This window comes from Asterias rubens, chromosome 10, assembly GCF_902459465.1.
Source record: "Asterias rubens chromosome 10, eAstRub1.3, whole genome shotgun sequence".
NCBI classification, from domain to species: Eukaryota; Metazoa; Echinodermata; class Asteroidea; order Forcipulatida; family Asteriidae; genus Asterias; species Asterias rubens.
In genome coordinates this window covers 15,376,038-15,393,013 of record NC_047071.1, presented here as the reverse complement: position 1 = coordinate 15,393,013, position 16,976 = coordinate 15,376,038, and the positions used below count along the sequence as shown (strand labels likewise).

General features: G+C 36.4%; 2 protein-coding genes across 5 annotated transcripts in view; both read right to left on the bottom strand.

Moving 5' to 3' along the window:
• Window positions 1-10,754, bottom strand: part of LOC117295790 (small RNA 2'-O-methyltransferase-like) — a 13,755-nt gene extending 3,001 nt beyond the window's left edge. Inside the window, exons 1-7 of the mRNA XM_033778547.1 lie at window positions 10,542-10,754; window positions 9,039-9,120; window positions 8,344-8,456; window positions 7,213-7,347; window positions 6,238-6,420; window positions 5,297-5,468; window positions 3,911-4,176 (exon numbers count right to left, since the gene is read on the bottom strand). Coding sequence (XP_033634438.1) covers window positions 3,911-4,176; window positions 5,297-5,468; window positions 6,238-6,420; window positions 7,213-7,347; window positions 8,344-8,456; window positions 9,039-9,120; window positions 10,542-10,609 — 1,019 coding nt within the window. The 5' untranslated portion in view covers window positions 10,610-10,754. The remainder of the gene's footprint in view (window positions 1-3,910; window positions 4,177-5,296; window positions 5,469-6,237; window positions 6,421-7,212; window positions 7,348-8,343; window positions 8,457-9,038; window positions 9,121-10,541) is intronic.
• Window positions 10,755-14,054: 3,300 nt separating this feature from the next.
• The window catches only part of LOC117295789, a 31,532-nt gene continuing 28,610 nt past the window's right edge, over window positions 14,055-16,976 (bottom strand). For all 4 annotated transcript variants that reach the window (XM_033778544.1, XM_033778543.1, XM_033778546.1 and 1 more), the window contains 3 exons: window positions 16,554-16,697; window positions 15,480-15,734; window positions 14,055-14,981 (listed from right to left, as the gene is read on the bottom strand). In XM_033778544.1, the coding sequence (XP_033634435.1) occupies window positions 14,149-14,981; window positions 15,480-15,734; window positions 16,554-16,697 (1,232 nt within the window). In that variant the 3' untranslated portion in view covers window positions 14,055-14,148. The remainder of the gene's footprint in view (window positions 14,982-15,479; window positions 15,735-16,553; window positions 16,698-16,976) is intronic.

Here is a 16,976-nt window from a genome sequence, read left to right as displayed (position 1 = left end):
TTCAGCCCAAATTCAACAAAATTGCAAAACTTACCCCTTGTAATTTTATCAAATTTTCATAATTTTTTACAAAAGTGCAAGGCTTACCCCTTGTGATTTTATCAGTTTTTCATAATTTTTTAAGAAAAATGCAAGGCTTACCCATTGTGATTTTAATTTCAGCCCAAATGCAACCAAAATGCAAGGCTTACCCCTTGTGATTTTATCAGTTTTTCATAATTTTTTAAGAAAAATGCAAGGCTTACCCCTTTGGATTTTATTTAATTTCAGCCCAAATTCAACCAAAATGCAAGAGTTACCCCTTGTGATTTTATCAATTTTTCATAATTTTTCATAATTTTTAAAGAAAAATGCAAGGCTTACCCCTTGTGATTTTATTTAGTTTCAGCCCAAATTCAAGAAAATTGCAAAACTTACCCCTTGTAATTTTATCAAATTTTCATAATTTTTTTACAAAAGTGCAAGGCTTACCCCTTGTGATTTTATTAAATTTTAGCCCAATTCAACCAAAATGCAAGACTTACCCCTTGTGTTTTATCAATTTTTCATAATTTTTAAAGAAAAATGCGAGGGTTACCCCTTGTGATTTTAATTTCAGCCCAAATTCAACCAAAATGCAAGAGTTACCCCTTGTGATTTTATCAGTTTTTCATAATTTTTAACGAAAAATGCAAGGCTTACCCCTTGTGATTTCATTTAATTTCAGCACCAGTTCAACCAAAATGCAAGACTTACCCCTTGCAATTTTATCAAATTTTCATAATTTTTTACAAAAGTGCAAGGCTTACCCCTTGTGATTTTATTTAATTTTAGCCCCAATTCAACCAAAATGCAAGACTTACCCCTTGTGTTTTATCAATTTTTCATAATTGTTCATAATTTTTTAAGAAAAATGCAAGGCTTACCCATTGTGATTTTAATTTCAGCCCACATGCAACCAAAATGCAAGAGTTACCCCTTGTGATTTTATTTAATTTTAGCCCAAATTCAACCAAAATGCAAGACCTACCCCTTGTGTTTTATCAATTTTTCATAATTGTTCATAATTTTTTAAGAAAAATGCAAGGCTTACCCCTTGTGATTTTAATTTCAGCCCAAATTCAACCAAAGTGCAAGAGTTACCCCTTGTGATTTTATCAGTTTTTCATAATTTTTAACGAAAAATGCAAGGCTTACCCCTTGTGATTTCATTTAATTTCAGCACCAGTTCAACCAAAATGCAAGACTTACCCCTTGTAATTTTATCAAATTTTTATAATTTTTTACAAAAGTGCAAGGCTTACCCCTTGTGATTTTATTTAATTTTAGCCCCAATTCAACCAAAATGCAAGACTTACCCCTTGTGTTTTATCAATTTTTCATAATTGTTCATAATTTTTTAAGAAAAATGCAAGGCTTACCCATTGTGATTTTAATTTCAGCCCAAATGCAACCAAAATGCAAGAGTTACCCCTTGTGATTTTATTTAATTTTAGCCCAAATTCAACCAAAATGCAAGACTTACCCCTTGGGTTTTCATAATTTTTCATAATTTTTTAAGAAAAATGCAAGGCTTACCCCTTGTGATTTTAATTTCAGCCCAAATTCAACCAAAATGCAAGAGTTACCCCTTGTGATTTTATCAGTTTTTCATAATTTTTTAAGAAAAATGCAAGGCTTTCCCCTTTGGATTTTATTTAATTTCAGCCCAAATTCAACCAAAATGCAAGAGTTACCCCTTGTGATTTTATCAATTTTTCATAATTTTTCATAATTTTTTAAAGAAAAATGCAAGGCTTACCCCTTGTGATTTTATTTAGTTTCAGCCCAAATTCAACAAAATTGCAAAACTTACCCCTTGTAATTTTATCAAATTTTCACAATTTTTTACAAAAGTGCAAGGCTTACCCCTTGTGATTTTATTAAATTTTAGCCCAATTCAACCAAAATGCAAGACTTACCCCTTGTGTTTTATCAATTTTTCATAATTTTTAAAGAAAAATGCGAGGCTTACCCCTTGTGATTTTAATTTCAGCCCAAATTCAACCAAAATGCAAGAGTTACCCCTTGTGATTTCATCAGTTGTTCATAATTTTTTAAGAAAAATGCAAGGCTTACCCCTTGTGATTTCATTTAATTCAGCCCCAATTCAACCAAAATGCAAGACTTACCCCTTGTAATTTTATCAAATTTTCATAATTTTTTACAAAAGTGCAAGGCTTACCCCTTGTGATTTTATTTAGTTTTAGCCCAAATTCAACCAAAATGCAAGACTTACCCCTTGTGTTTCATCAATTTTTCATAATTGTTCATAATTTTTTAAGAAAAATGCAAGGCTTACCCCTTGTGATTTTAATTTCAGCCCAAATTCAACCAAAATGCAAGAGTTACCCCTTGTGATTTTATCAGTTTTTCATAATTTTTAACGAAAAATGCAAGGCTTACCCCTTGTGATTTCATTTAATTTCAGCACCAGTTCAACCAAAATGCAAGACTTACCCCTTGTAATTTTATCAAATTTCATAATTTTTTACAAAAGTGCAAGGCTTACCCCTTGTGATTTTATTTAATTTTAGCCCCAATTCAACCAAAATGCAAGACTTACCCCTTGTGTTTTATCAATTTTTCATAATTGTTCATAATTTTTTAAGAAAAATGCAAGGCTTACCCATTGTGATTTTAATTTCAGCCCAAATGCAACCAAAATGCAAGATTTACCCCTTGTGATTTTATTTAATTTTAGCTCAAATTCAACCAAAATGCAAGACTTACCCCTTGGGTTTTATCAATTTTTCATAATTTTTCATAATTTTTTAAGAAAAATGCAAGGCTTACCCCTTTGGATTTTATTTAGTTTCAGCCCAAATTCAACAAAATTGCAAGACTTACCTCTTGTGATTTTCATAGATTTTCATAATTTTTCATAGTTTTTCATAATTTTTCATAATTTTTTAAGAAAAATGCAAGGCTTACCCAATGTGATTTTATTTAATTTCAGCCCAAATTCAACCAAAATTTTAAAGACTTACCCCTTGTAATTTTATCAAATTTTTATAATTTGTTTACTAAAATGCAAGTCTTACCCCTTGTAATTTGTTAAAGCCCAAATTTAACCAAAATGCACGGATTTTTTTAGTTGCCGTGATCCCAACAAATAATACTTGAGACTTAGTTTGGGTTTTACCTTGCATGGATACTTAAGGTATCAAGCCCAGTGCTGTAGGTCTCAGGACAATCTCAAAATTATCCAGAAGGCTTGAGATCTCGGCTGTTTCAATGTTTCAATTTTTAAGAATTGGTCTCAGAGAAAAGGTCACAGGGTCTGGTGTCGGGAGACCTTTTGAAACCTCAGTTTCATAGTCAACCAAAAACATATACAAACAGAAAAAGGAAACCCGAAAAAAATGACAAATCATCAAAAGCGTAATTTTAAAGCTAACCCTGCGGTATGTTTTTTTTTTAGGGCGGTGCAGCACGGTCTCATTTTTTCCTGCACTACGTAGTGGCTATGTGACACCCACAGTTTCACAGTAAAGCCTTAGCAAAGCCGTCATGGGTGAAAAGCTTTGGTTTAACAATAAATAAAAGAAAGTTGGCTTTGAAAAGTTTATTGTTTACAGCAGGATTAGTCTAAGATCTCAGGCTCTGTCTCGGTGGCGAGGTCTTGGTTTTGGTCTTGGACATTGAGGTTTCAGTCTTGGAGGGGAGATCCAAGTCTCAATCTGTGACTTTGTGGTCGCTACTACAACAATGAACTTGCCTTCCATGACTTGGTCTTGGCCCTAGTGCCCCGTCAAAATTATATTCCCATAGACTTTCTGATGTTCTACTAGCAGTACCCTTTTCCCCCTAGTACAAAGCCTTGCCCATTTAGGAATAACATTTCAAGTGGGCCAGATAATTTGACTTTCAGCTCAGCCTAGAGATGTACCTGAGTTTCTCCACACTTGGGCACACTCTCCTCAAACAGGAAAACTTCATCATTGTCTCCAACGAGATGGAAAATTCTCTCTTTTCATCAGCATCTTTTTCAGTTTCTAAGACATCAGAACTGTCTCCCGTTGGTGCGTCCTCTTCATCCGCCTCACTCCGCCTCAGACTACGTGACATCCTCTGTAAGTAGTAGGTAGCTTCTGTTAAAATCTGCTCCTCTCTTGTCATGGTTTCTGTTCGATGTGGGTGATTAACTTCACAAACCTGGAATAGAGCAGCAATTAACAACCAAACACAGTTTACTTTTACTATTATTTAAAATCATAACATAACACCAATAAATTGAGTTTTTGGAAAAACTTTTGGCTTAATTTGCTTTTTGTTTTCCCAAAACAGATCCCAGACATCTTATTCATCAGTAACTATCTCAGCTGGAACCAAATCCGGCCTGAGAATTATCAGGGTAGATTTCCAAGGTCATTTCACAAGCATGAAATTGCGTCTTTAAGGGAGCAAGACCATTTTCATTATGCAAAGGGCACTTCAATTGGAAATCCTTATATTAAAGTCTATGGCAGACTTTTATAGTGGCACCAAGGCCAAGATCAGGGGCAACATGCCTTCATGGCCTTCAAGTAATTACGGGCATGATTTCAATTTTTTTCTTTCATAAGTTTTGGTTGAACAAAGAAAAATTGACTTAGAGCAGCACTTGGAAACTGCGAACCCCTGATTGTTATCACATTTATGTGGACTCCACCTATTGGAAAACAAGTGCATCACAAAACTCAACTATGACCTTGGAGCCCCTATATAACATTTTTTTTTCAAAATCCTTTTTTTTTTATTCTTTAGCCAAATTGGCGAAAGTGCTTAAAACCATTATACACTTTCGGTAAACCGTAGTGTCCAAGTCCCACACTTCGTGTATCACAACTTATATATAAAACAACAAACCTGTGAAAATTTATGCTCAATCGGTTATCGGAGTCGGGAGAAAATAACGGGAAACCCACTCTTGTTTCCGTGCGTTTCGCCATGTCATGACATGTGTTTAAATAAATCCGTAATTCTCCCTAACGAGAATTTATGTTGTTTTACCGTTTTCTCAAAAAGTAAAGCATTTCATGGACTAATATTTCAAGAGAAGTCTTTCACCATTACCTTCTGTAAACCCTGTAAATTATTTGTAAATCTGTGATTTTTTTTTTTTTCTGTACCGAAAGGGTCCAATGGCTTTAAACCATAAACTACAATCCCAATAGTCTAAACAAAAAATAGACTAGAATTTTTTGCAAGGTCAAACAGAAACTTTAAAATTGTTTCAGCGATAAAAACCTAGTCCAACATTAACTTATCGTTCATTTTCTCTTTAAAAACTCACAAGGTTGTAGGGATTTCTGTCATCACTGTGTGTGCTGCCCTCGTGTGGTGGAAGTAAGCAAGTGAATACAGCCATTTGTGTGCAGCATCCTAGGTGCTCTGTGCCAGAGGGTCCAGGTCCTATACCATCATAGCTCACACTGTAGCTAAAGTCCTTGGCTACTTTATCACACCTAGTGAATACAAATATTACAGAAGGAGCATATCTCGAAAATTAATAGAAAAAGACTCAAACAAAGACTGTACAAAGGGGAAAAAAATCAAATTCCTTTAAAAACTTTATTTATAGAAAATGTGTTTGTTGGCAGTCTCCCTATTTTGTCATTTTCTTTGTTCGTGGTGCCAGTCAGAAACCATACAGCATAATGCAGCATAATGCTCAAAAGCCAGAGATCACAACCTGGGAAGCGGCTGCAGAGAGATCATCTTAGCACCCAAACAAAGATATTTTGCCTCTTCGGCTTTAAAGGAACTAGACACGTTTGGTAATTATCAAAGTCCTGTATATTCTCACTTCGTGTATCCCTATATAATGCATAAAATAACAAATCTGGAGAAATGTTTGCTCAATAGGTCATCAAAGTTGCAAGAAAATAATTAAAGAAAAAAACCGCCTTGTTGCACATTTGTGTGTGCTTTCAGATTCAAATTACTAAGTGAGAAATTACTTCTTTCAAAAAAAAAATATGTTACGGGTACTTCAGAGGGAGCTGTTTCTCACAATGTTTTATACTATCAACAGGTCTCCATTGCTCGTTACCAAGTAAGTTTTTATGCTAACAATTATTTTGAGTAATTACTAATTAATAGTGTCCAGAGCCTTTTTGACATGTTAACATGACATTTGAGCCATAGCCACAGCCACCAATTAGGACATGGTCTTTATAATCCATAGCCAAAAAGGAAAGTCTGGTGCCACTAAGAATTAAAAAAACTCCTTACCAGCATTGAAACTCTTCCCTGCTCCACTCAAACTTATGATCCCAATGTCTGAATCCAGTGAAGTCCGGAAACAAGACATTGAAGTCTGCATTGGGAGTAGTGAAGACAACCACTCTAGGCTGCATGTAACCAAAGACAACATCCGGGATTGCTGCGAGGGTGTCTGGATACAGATGCTCTATGCTGAGACGGTCAAAGGTCAACAAGTACTTATTTATTTTTTTTTATTTTTATTTTTTTTTTTTTTCACCCAGACAGGTAATATAAATATTAAGTAATATAAACAAGTAAACCATCAAATAAATAAGTAAACAAATAAGTTGATCAATGAAACTCAGCAACAAACCACAAGGGAAACTGATTTTACTATATATAGACAAGCCCAAAGTCTATATATAGACTTTGGGCTTGTCTTGTTGAACAGACAAATATACTAAGAGAGGACTTGATCCTGTGAACTCTGGATTATTGGGTTGGCACTAACTGAGAGGTAACAGAGTCTCTTGCCTATTATTACAGTATCATCTTAGCAAACATCAGGCCATTATCTATTTTTTAACATTAGGGCTGAACAGCTTATTTATTAGAACCCTGGGGTCAATTTCACAAAGAGTTAGGCTAACTTAGGACTAGTCCTAGGAGATATACAAATTGCATCGATAGTCCTAAATTACGACAAGTAACTGGTCCTTAGTCAAGATAAGACTAGTCCTAACTCTTTGTGAAATCCACCACACATACAATAATCCAAACTAGGATTGTTAATAGTGCACGTCAAGAAACCCAGATCACTTATTGTGGAAGAATAGGGTTTGACCCCAGTGTTTCAGCTTTAACTAGCAAGCACCTGTGTTTGAAGGTTTCCTCAGGCTTGCAAGCTCAATGATTAAGTTCGCTTATGAGGAAATACCAGAAATATATATTCATAACTACTTTCACTCATAGTAAAATGATTTCAAAGTATTGACAACTTACATTTCTACACAGAGCACTAAGTCATATCCAAGCATCCGTGCATCCTTTTCACCAATGGATCCTTCGTACAGACTCACTGTGAAGGGCTTTGAGCGTGGGATGAGATACTCACAGAGAAGGGGCTTGGCTAAATATCTGAATAAAAAAACAATCATTAAGATGTTGTGTCAGTGGGGTAAAGGCAAACCGGGACGAGAATGGATTTGAACTTGACTTGAACAAGAACATTTAATATAGTTTTCCTGGCCAATTTTAGTTAAAAATCATTCACTTTCATTAGTACACATTCAAATTCAAACATCCCCCAACCACTTAAAGTCACTTGGAAATAGATTTTTTTTTTTCAAACATAAGAGTATATGTTAATGAACAATAAAATAATTTTTTGAGTAATTGTTTGTAACGATTTGAATGTTTAAAAAATAGATAAAGTTGTTTGGGGGTGACTCCGCCTACCCCTTTTGTGACATCAATCGAGCAGACTTTGCCTCGATCGGACATTGGACACACGTACGTGCAAGTACATACAAGTCCTAGTCGTGAGTTTGTACGTTTCGAAAAAAGGTTTATTTCTTGCATTTTCCGGCAATGTCGACCAGGTGTATTGTTGCTGGTGTATTGCTGCTGGAGGCATCAAACAACTAGCAATGGGGTCAGTTTGCAAACTGGTCCGGTCCGACGTCTTTTCCAGCGCTGTGCAGCAAACACTTTGAGCCGCCGTTCTTCAAATATCGCGCCTCGATTGACATCACGAACAGCGCCCTCTCGGGTCGGGCCTACTTTTAAATTTGTAAATAAAATGGAAAGTAAATTTTTAGAACCTTAGTTAACTGTTTATTCATATTCTACTCATCAAAACACATATTTTAGTGACAAAAGCTTTATTTTGACAAAATACCACTTCCAGGTGACTTTAAACAAGGATATTTGTTCAGCTATTAATCGCACTAAATTTGTTTTCGTACACACATGATTTTCCTTTGTTCTCAATCATATTTATTTCAGTCATTCTATTTGATTTATCGGCATTCAAGACTATTCAACCGAAACAATTATTGGTTACGACCGGAGAGCCCTTCTGTCTTTCTCCTTACGGATAAAGACAGACCTGGGACCATTCTTACGAAATACCTGCTTGACTGTAATAAGTCGCCATCTTGATCCACTCCAGTCAGTTGTTCAATGCACTCTTTACGCTTCAGTAATCTAAGAAGACTGCATTCTCCACATCCCATATCAAGCACCTGCTGGTGAGAAACACTGTGTTAGCAAGAAGGGTGTATGGGTGTCTTTTGGACCCCCTGTTTTATCTGTCATAAATAGGCCAGGGGTCGATTTCACAAAGAGTTAGGACTAGTCTTATCTCTAGTTAGGACGAGTTACTCGTCCTAACTTAGGACTAGCCATACGTTTTTATATCTCCTAGGACTAGTCCTAAGTTAGGACTAGTCTTAACTTTTTGTGAAATCCATCCCTGGACACCTTTGGTGATAGTCAAAGACCAGTCTTCTCACATGGTGTATCTCTAAGGTTTGCCGATCACATGTAAAAAGATATCTTTTGTCAATAGTGGTAGCTCTGAGAAGAGCCGCTTGTGTTGCTCGACATTTTGATCAGTGTGCTCTGATTCTTCTGGAAAATAATGTTGTTTTTATTGGATGGATTTAGCTTCAAACACAGTGTTTTTTTGCTAAGGGGAAAGTTGCTAACCGCTGTTGCTGAAACAGGGTAACCCGGCCCCCTCACGGTACAAAAGGACATGAAGGCATTGGTATTTTCCACTATAGGAGCATGGTTGGTATGTTTTGACACAATATTAGACGTACCTTTTTAGCTTGGTACTTCTGGACTAAATTGACCATTGCCCGATACCTTTGTTGAGAAACTGGAGGGTTGAACTTCATAATGCTATTGGGAGAAAAATATAAACGGAATTGAATTTTCTGGTAAAATTTTTGTTCACCTAAATAAGTTCTAGATTATGGAAAAGTTTCCGTATGGCACCACCACTTTTCATCAGACATGAAATAATAATAGGCCCTAGTATCTAATTTACCTCAATGAGATATTATGGTGGTATCCCTTTTGTTTGTAAAAATGATAGGTGAAAAGGTGGTGGCGCCATACAGAAGCTGAGAAAGTTATCCTGTTAGACCACAGTGCAGTGATCATGTGGTCCTCATAATCATAATAGTCAGGAAATATTTCGCTGAAGTTATGGTTTAAATTTAAATAGAAGCCTGGTGTGGCCAAGGCTAGCTGAATCAGCTAGCTTTGGCCACACAAGTGGGGCTAAGTGTTGAACCATTTGTTATATCGTAGGAGGTCCTGTTTTCGAGGTGTCCCTAAAATCGTGGCAAATCTTTTACCTCTCTGTGCGCGATGTAAACAGTCCCAAGATAAAAATTGTGTGGTTTTATTTGCCAAAACTTAGAAACACGTAAGGCTCCACTCGATATTTGCACTTGTAAATGCAAAAAGTTTGGTATTTTAGATATCCGGCATTTCTACAAGGTACAAAAATATGTCATAATGTTGAGGCCATAAAAAAATATTTGCCCACCGATTCACAATTCATGATGATCAAATCATGTGACTGAATATTTTGCTGAGCATTCTGGAAAAAAAATACAGAGGCTTAATTAAAGAAGCCATGTGCCTTATATCATTTTCTAATATTTTTGGAGATTTTTTTTTGATTTTTTTAACCCTCCAATCAATATTATTATTTATATTAAAATTTAAACGCGCAGCTTGTTGATTCAATTATCACTGTTTATTTATATGCTTTATTCTAAATTTTAAAAGAAAAAAAGGGGAACAAAATTAATAAAAATCAGATTTGAAAGCCAATGATTATTCACACTTTTTATTAAATTATTTATTTTTGTTATTTTTTGCAAATTACCATGGTAATTTTAAAATTTCATTAAAAAAAATATTTTGAATAAAACGTAGACAACTGCTGGCTATAGAGTCATACACAGAGTCTCAAAGAACACTTGTAGTCACTATAGATGTTTCTTCCATGTATGGCTTCACCGGGAAACCATGCTTTCTTGTTTGCCGTGAAAACAGGAAAAACTCAAAACAAATGAAATGGGGCTAGTTGAAGTCATCGAAGATCGGTGTGTAGTGTGAACATTTCAATGTCCATCAAGTTTTAATATACGTTTGCATACTTCATATGAACAAAAGAAGATAATTAGGGCATCGGTTGATATAAGGCATCATTATTTTTTTCCCAATTCAAAGAAAAAGGCATAATAGTGTGAAAACTGGTAAGGGGAGGATACGTAGACTCTATGATAGAGTAATAAGAAACTTACTGCGGCAATGTGTCCTCTCTGCTGTCTTCATGATGTTGTGAAGACATGGCAGCAGCACCCTTTTCCATTTCAAACTAACCTCGTACAACTAGCCCACCACCATTCGTCCTAGGAGGGTCAATCAGCTTACGTTACGAAGTGAAGAAGGAACTGCCTGCCGCTATACTCTCGTATGTTTTTCCTCTCGAAATTACGTGTCTTTCGGAATACACCGCCAGCGAACGTGTTTACATTTATAGCGCCCTCCATTGACAGTTCTGACCAAAGATTATTGCGCCCGCCGTTCGTTCGTGAGATACAGAGCCCACGTGCTTCAAAATTGAGAAACGAAACTATTTACAAAAAATAAGGAAGAATGAATTCTAAAGACCCGAGAAAGAAAAAAAAAACAGAAGCGGAGATTTAACCACATTGATTAGTCTATACAAACAAGAGTCCATCTCAGAAAAATACGCCATAGAAAGAAACAAAAAGTGATCTACCTGAAATTTTATTAACAAAATGTTACCAAACATTGATTAACTTTTCTCGTACACTATTTATCTTTCCCTATTTCCACAAAGCCAGGTGTACAAATAAACAAAATGGTAAACTACAACAAACATCATAACTACTACATTCCTCTCATAAAATAAGCACACACTAACTGGGGTAAATAGATTGGTTTATTTTTGTTCTCAACAATATTGTCTCATTTATGACTACGCTGCGGCGGTTTTTGAAAGGCTATATGCACATCACTGTTTTTACTTATCAAAAGGTAAACTAAAAAATGGTATCCAAATCCCACTTGAGACATTTCCCGCTTACAAATTAATTAAAATAAAAAAGTATACAAACTAAACGTAATAAATTAACAAAAGCAATTATGTAAATGAGTTACATTATGAAATATAAAATATTAAATTATTACTGTTTTATATTGATGTTTTTGTTGATTTGTTATCAAGAGATGTATCCACTGGACAAGTTAAACATTTTAGGAGAACTGCATCTCCAGACTTTCAATACTATAGTGAATTATATTTTCCACTGTTTTTTGGTGCAAGTGTGATGTAAAAATAGAATTAGAAGAAGAAATTGTTAGCTGATGCACAGAATCAGAAGAATAATGCATGATTAACAAAAGCAGAGAGAACTATTAAGCACACAAAAAACAAATTAAGAACGAGTTTGTTTTTTGGAGGTTGCCAAAGAATGGTTCTCCCCACATCCCTAGCTTTGAATCACTGGACACTTTGTGTGTGTTTGGTATCACTGAGGACTAATGTGTGTTTAAACTTTGTAAGTAAACAAAACTAAACTCAAATATAACAGAAATAATGAACTCTCCATTTTGGCAAAACTATTTATAGAAAAACTACTTCTCAGATTGTAAAAACAACTTCTTTCCAAAATACGATTTAAACTTTCAATCTAATGTGTTTTTGTGTGTGTTTTTTTCTAAATAAACTAATTTAAATAACTTTTTTACTGCAAAATAACTTTAAGGATTGATTGAAGCACATGCCTGCAAATGTACATTGCAAATGATCCCTTCAATAACTCTACATAGCTGGTCAAATTACGAAGTTCAATGTCAACTCTTGATTTATACAAAAGTGATAAATCACACAAGTCACAACACTGAAACAAAAAACGCGTTAGTTAGGCCTACAGGAAATAGTAAACTGATGCAAGTAAAAGGTTGTACCAATTGAATGCGAGTCGGGAAAATAACTCAGAACCATAATTGCTGATTCCTGTACTCAACGATACACAACCAGGGCCCATTTTCACCAGAGCTGCTTAAAGGCAGTGAACACTTTTGGTAATTACTCAAAATAACTATTAGCATAGAACCTTACTTGGTAATGAGTAATGGGGAGCTACAGTGTAAAACACTGTGAGAAACAGCTCCCTCTGAGTAACATTTTCGAGAAACAAGTAATTTTCCACGAATTTGATTTTGAGACCTCAGAATTAGATTTTGAGGTCTCGAAATCTAGCATCTGCAAGCACACGACTTCGTGTGACAAGAGTGTTTATTCTTTCATTGTTATCTCACAACTTCGACGACCAATAAATTGTGCTCAAATTTTCTCATTTTATGCATAAGTTGAGATACACCAAGTGAGAAGACTAGTCTTTGACAATTACCAATAGTGTCCAGTGTCTTTAAACAGGAAATATATTTTGTTTACAGATTTCTGATTCAAAAACCAAAATAAGTAGGAATGTGGTAAGTATAATTATGTTTTGCTTAGTAATTTTTTGTGCTTCATCAGCAAGTCTGTAAATTTAGGCCCAGTGATCATATTCATTATGATTTACACATATTGATACCTTAAAATATGCATTAAACTCTTGCTAAGAACTACTATGGGTACATACACAAACATGTACAACTGTGACAACAAGTGAAATGTACATATTTTTAGCTAAATATATTTTTAAGCCAATATTATAATGCAATGTGTTAGTTGAATATACAATTGTACAAACTCTAAACAACTACTTCATATTAGTATGATTGTCATTAATAATTAATAACTCTTATTCATAACTGAACAGCGCCTTGGGGTCCAGTCATGGATGTAAGGCGCTTTATAAGCGTTGTTTATTATTATTATTATTATTATTATTATAACTGGTTGGGAAAAAAAAGGAAGATACAGGTTGTCAACAATTTAGTATACTAATAATCGAAAACAACATGTCGGGAAAAAAAAGGAAGATACAGGTTGTCAACAATTTAGTATACTAATAATCGAAAACATTTATATCTTACTTCTATAATTAAACAAGTGTAGTATGATAATTCCTCAAATGTGCATTTATAAAATGTCTGCCTCAATTGCACATTTGTCTAGCAAGGTAATGATTTTAGAAGACTTCCCACAGCTACAGATACAAACATTTACAAAAATGTACTAAGTTGGTTAAAAAAGCATCAGGTAAAATAATGAACCCATACACTGATGTGTGGAAGTCACTATACACTCATGACTTTTGCAGGGGGTCCTGTGAAGAAAAACAAACCACAGACCCAAGTTACTATTTTTCACCAGACTCAAGGAAAGTATACAGTGTGAATGGGACCAAGGACAAGAGTCGACCAAAGGCAACAGAGGCCATGCACGGTCTCTGATGTGGCCTCCAGGTAATTCCAGTCCAGTATTATCTCTATTTTATTTACGCATTATTGTTAACAACCCTCTTGCTTAAATGTTGGCTGTACAAGGATTACCCAGCAGACCTTAGTACGAGACCAGGCGCCAATTTCACAAAGAGCTAAGATTGATCTTAAATGGTGTTTGAAGCTTTGCATGGTGTGGAGAATAAGAGTAACTATAAATATATATATGAATAGTAAACTTGCGGGTACAACCATGAGTAAAAACTCTTTTGAAGGAGTGGTGGCTCTGGAGAGAGCCGGTTTGGTCTCAACGTTTCGAGCAGTATACTCTGCTCGTGAAGACGATTGATCTTAACTGCAAATCAATCGAAGTTGCTAAGTAAAGTGTGATGTCACAATGCAAATCACTATGGTAATACTGACAATTTGTCTTGCGATGAATGTTATTGCTTTGTGAAATCGGCCCCTGTATCCCCTTCTCTGGTTTTCTCACAGGAGCATGAACAGTTTGACTTCTTTCTTATCTAATCTATCAGCCAGATTGCATACGCGGCACAATCTTACCGCCGAGGTCTTCCCTACATTGTACACTCTGTACAGATGGAAATACTTCTGATGCGCTTGCGCAAAGACAACCTCCCTTGAGGAGATCTCAAACAACTCCTTCTGATCCCTAAGGGTCGACTTGACCTCTATGTAGACTTCACTGTCGCCATGGTTAAGGATGATGTCATAGGGCTCTCCACTCTCTTGATACTCGTTGATCCAGTTGACAGTGACTGAAGGATCGTCTTTCGCCATCTCAATCAGGTACTTGTAGACGAGCTTCTCTCCCCAACGCCCGACGTCGCTCATGTCTCTATCGTCTCCGAGGTGAAGGTCCACATCTGCAAGACTGTGCTGGAGTGCTGTGCCGTACGGGATGTCTTCAAACTCAACGGTGACGGCTTCTCCATCCATGAGCTGAGGCAGACAGAACTTCTTAGGGGTGCCGGAGGATTGAGGCGTTGTGAAGTGGATCCGTGGAGGGCTGCTAAACTGGGCGTTTTCTGTTGGCAATTGCTCGTCCTCAGAGGTGTCACTCTCATCTGTACCTTCTACACTAAATTCCCCCACTTCGTCATCATCATCTACATCCTCGTCTTCAGAAACACTAGAGGTACGGTTGTATCTTTCCTCATCAGCCTTTACCACTCCTGATTTGTCTACGCTCTGTGCTTGAGGGGCGACAGACTGGTAAAACTCTGGAGCACGGGGAAGTCGAGTATCTCCGCCTGATGGTTGATGCTGCTGGGACGCTGGCAAACCATCTCTCGTCACACCTTTCAAAATACACAATGGACATATTATTTCAAAAGTCTAAACGCTAAGGGAGCTAATGAAAACTCTGAACAAATCAAAGACCTTGACACTACCAAAAGCATAGTGTAACAACAAGCAACCAATGCGGCTCACAAACTGCTGTAAAAGTGCTGGCAAACCCCAACTTTGTATTTATTTTTTGTTCTAGAACCAAATAGTCAACTATTTTGAAAGTGAATTTCTGCCACTATTGGGTTTCCCTGCCAGGGTTGTTTCACTTCTATTCATTTTAGCCAAGTTCTGAGGGACATGACGGAAACAACCTCAAGTGGGGTGTTTTTCAGTTTCTGCGTTATTCTTATAACTATTGTACCGTTTGTTCTATGATCCTTTGACTTGCCATTTTTCAATGTTTTGTTATATTAATGGTTGTTTGCAAATAAAATGAAATGTAACTCTTTCGCCTCGAAAGAATGACTTGAAAGAATGTATATCATTGCTGTTACAAGTGAATTTACCTCGTCCAACTCCCTGTCCGCCTTCCCTGGACCCCGATCGCATCAGCATACCACCCTCTTGGCTTCCTTGACGTGGGAGCATCCTCACACTTGCTGCCATGCCTTCTTGGGACATTCCATCGGCAGGTTGCTGTTGCTCATCTGTGAACTGATGGTCCCCTTGCGGATGGAGTGACGGCAAAGTTTCCACTGGCCGCTGAGGAGGAGGAGGCCAAGATCTTAGCACAGAGTCTTCTTTCGGAGGTTGTTGTGCACCTTTAAAATTTAATAAAAAAATTCAAAAAATTGCTTCATCAATTCAATTCAAGTCAACATTTTAAGGCTGGCAAAAAAGCCTGAAACTGGGATCTAGACCTTAGGAGGTACATTGAAATGACAGCATTTCTACCTTTTGATCACGATGTAGTTCTAGATTCCAATGAGCGCTTTTGCAAACAGTATTTTCAGTACTAGAGTTGTTGGTCACAAAGCCTGACTAATATTTTAATTTGAGAAAAAGAAGAAATAATTTTTTTTTAACTGACAGACCTTCAAAAGTCTGAATACAGAAAAAGAGTCTGAAATTTCTTTTCCCTGAACTTTTGTCATACTACTCTACTAAAAATACCTACTGGTAATCAAAATAATAGACACTGAAGATGAAGGGGAAAGAGTCAATCAATGTAGACCAAAATAGAAGAGGGTAAAGGCCTCGTCAAACAGGCCCTGATAACGAGAACGAAAACGATAACAATAAAAATACTTCACGCCCTCGATTGGTTGAATGAAAGTGGGCGTGTTCTGCGTGGAGCAATTCAACCAATAGAATGCGATCTCTTTGCATTGTGATCGTTATCATTTTCGTTATTGCTGCAGTGTGACTTGGCCTTATGAGGCCGTCAGATTATACCAAGGCTTGCAGAAGACAGCCTAGACAGACAAACTACAAATCTTCTTGAGCATTTATGAAATACACTTTAGCCTACACACTTTTTTTCTTCGAATGAGAGCAACAAATTTTGCTTACTAGTATTAAACATCTTTATATAATTGGTTAGTTTTGATAAATATATGTTGATGTACAATGCTACATACCTTTGCTTATTTTATTAGTTGGGCCGAAGGCACCAGACTTGGGCGGCCAGCTATAAATGGCCGCCTCATCTTCATCACCTTCTAGTGCAGCAGCGGCTACAGGCTTGACTTCTGGCTCTGGCTTCACTTGAAGTGGCTTCACCACTGAAAGTTTCAGTTGAAACAAGAAGTAATTATTAAGAAGAGGAATTATTTGTTTGAAACTAAAATCTTGGTGGAAGCGCAAGTCCACAAGATCGCAATGCTGAGTTCTTCTCAGAACCACCACAACTCCTAAAGAGAAATGTATGTACATGTGTCACGGCAAACATCGCGATTGTACTACACCATGCAACTTTTTAAATCCTACAATCTCCAATTTGCAAATAGTCATAGGGATCAATAAGGGCCCAATTTCTATGATCACCATTGTCCGCTTGCATT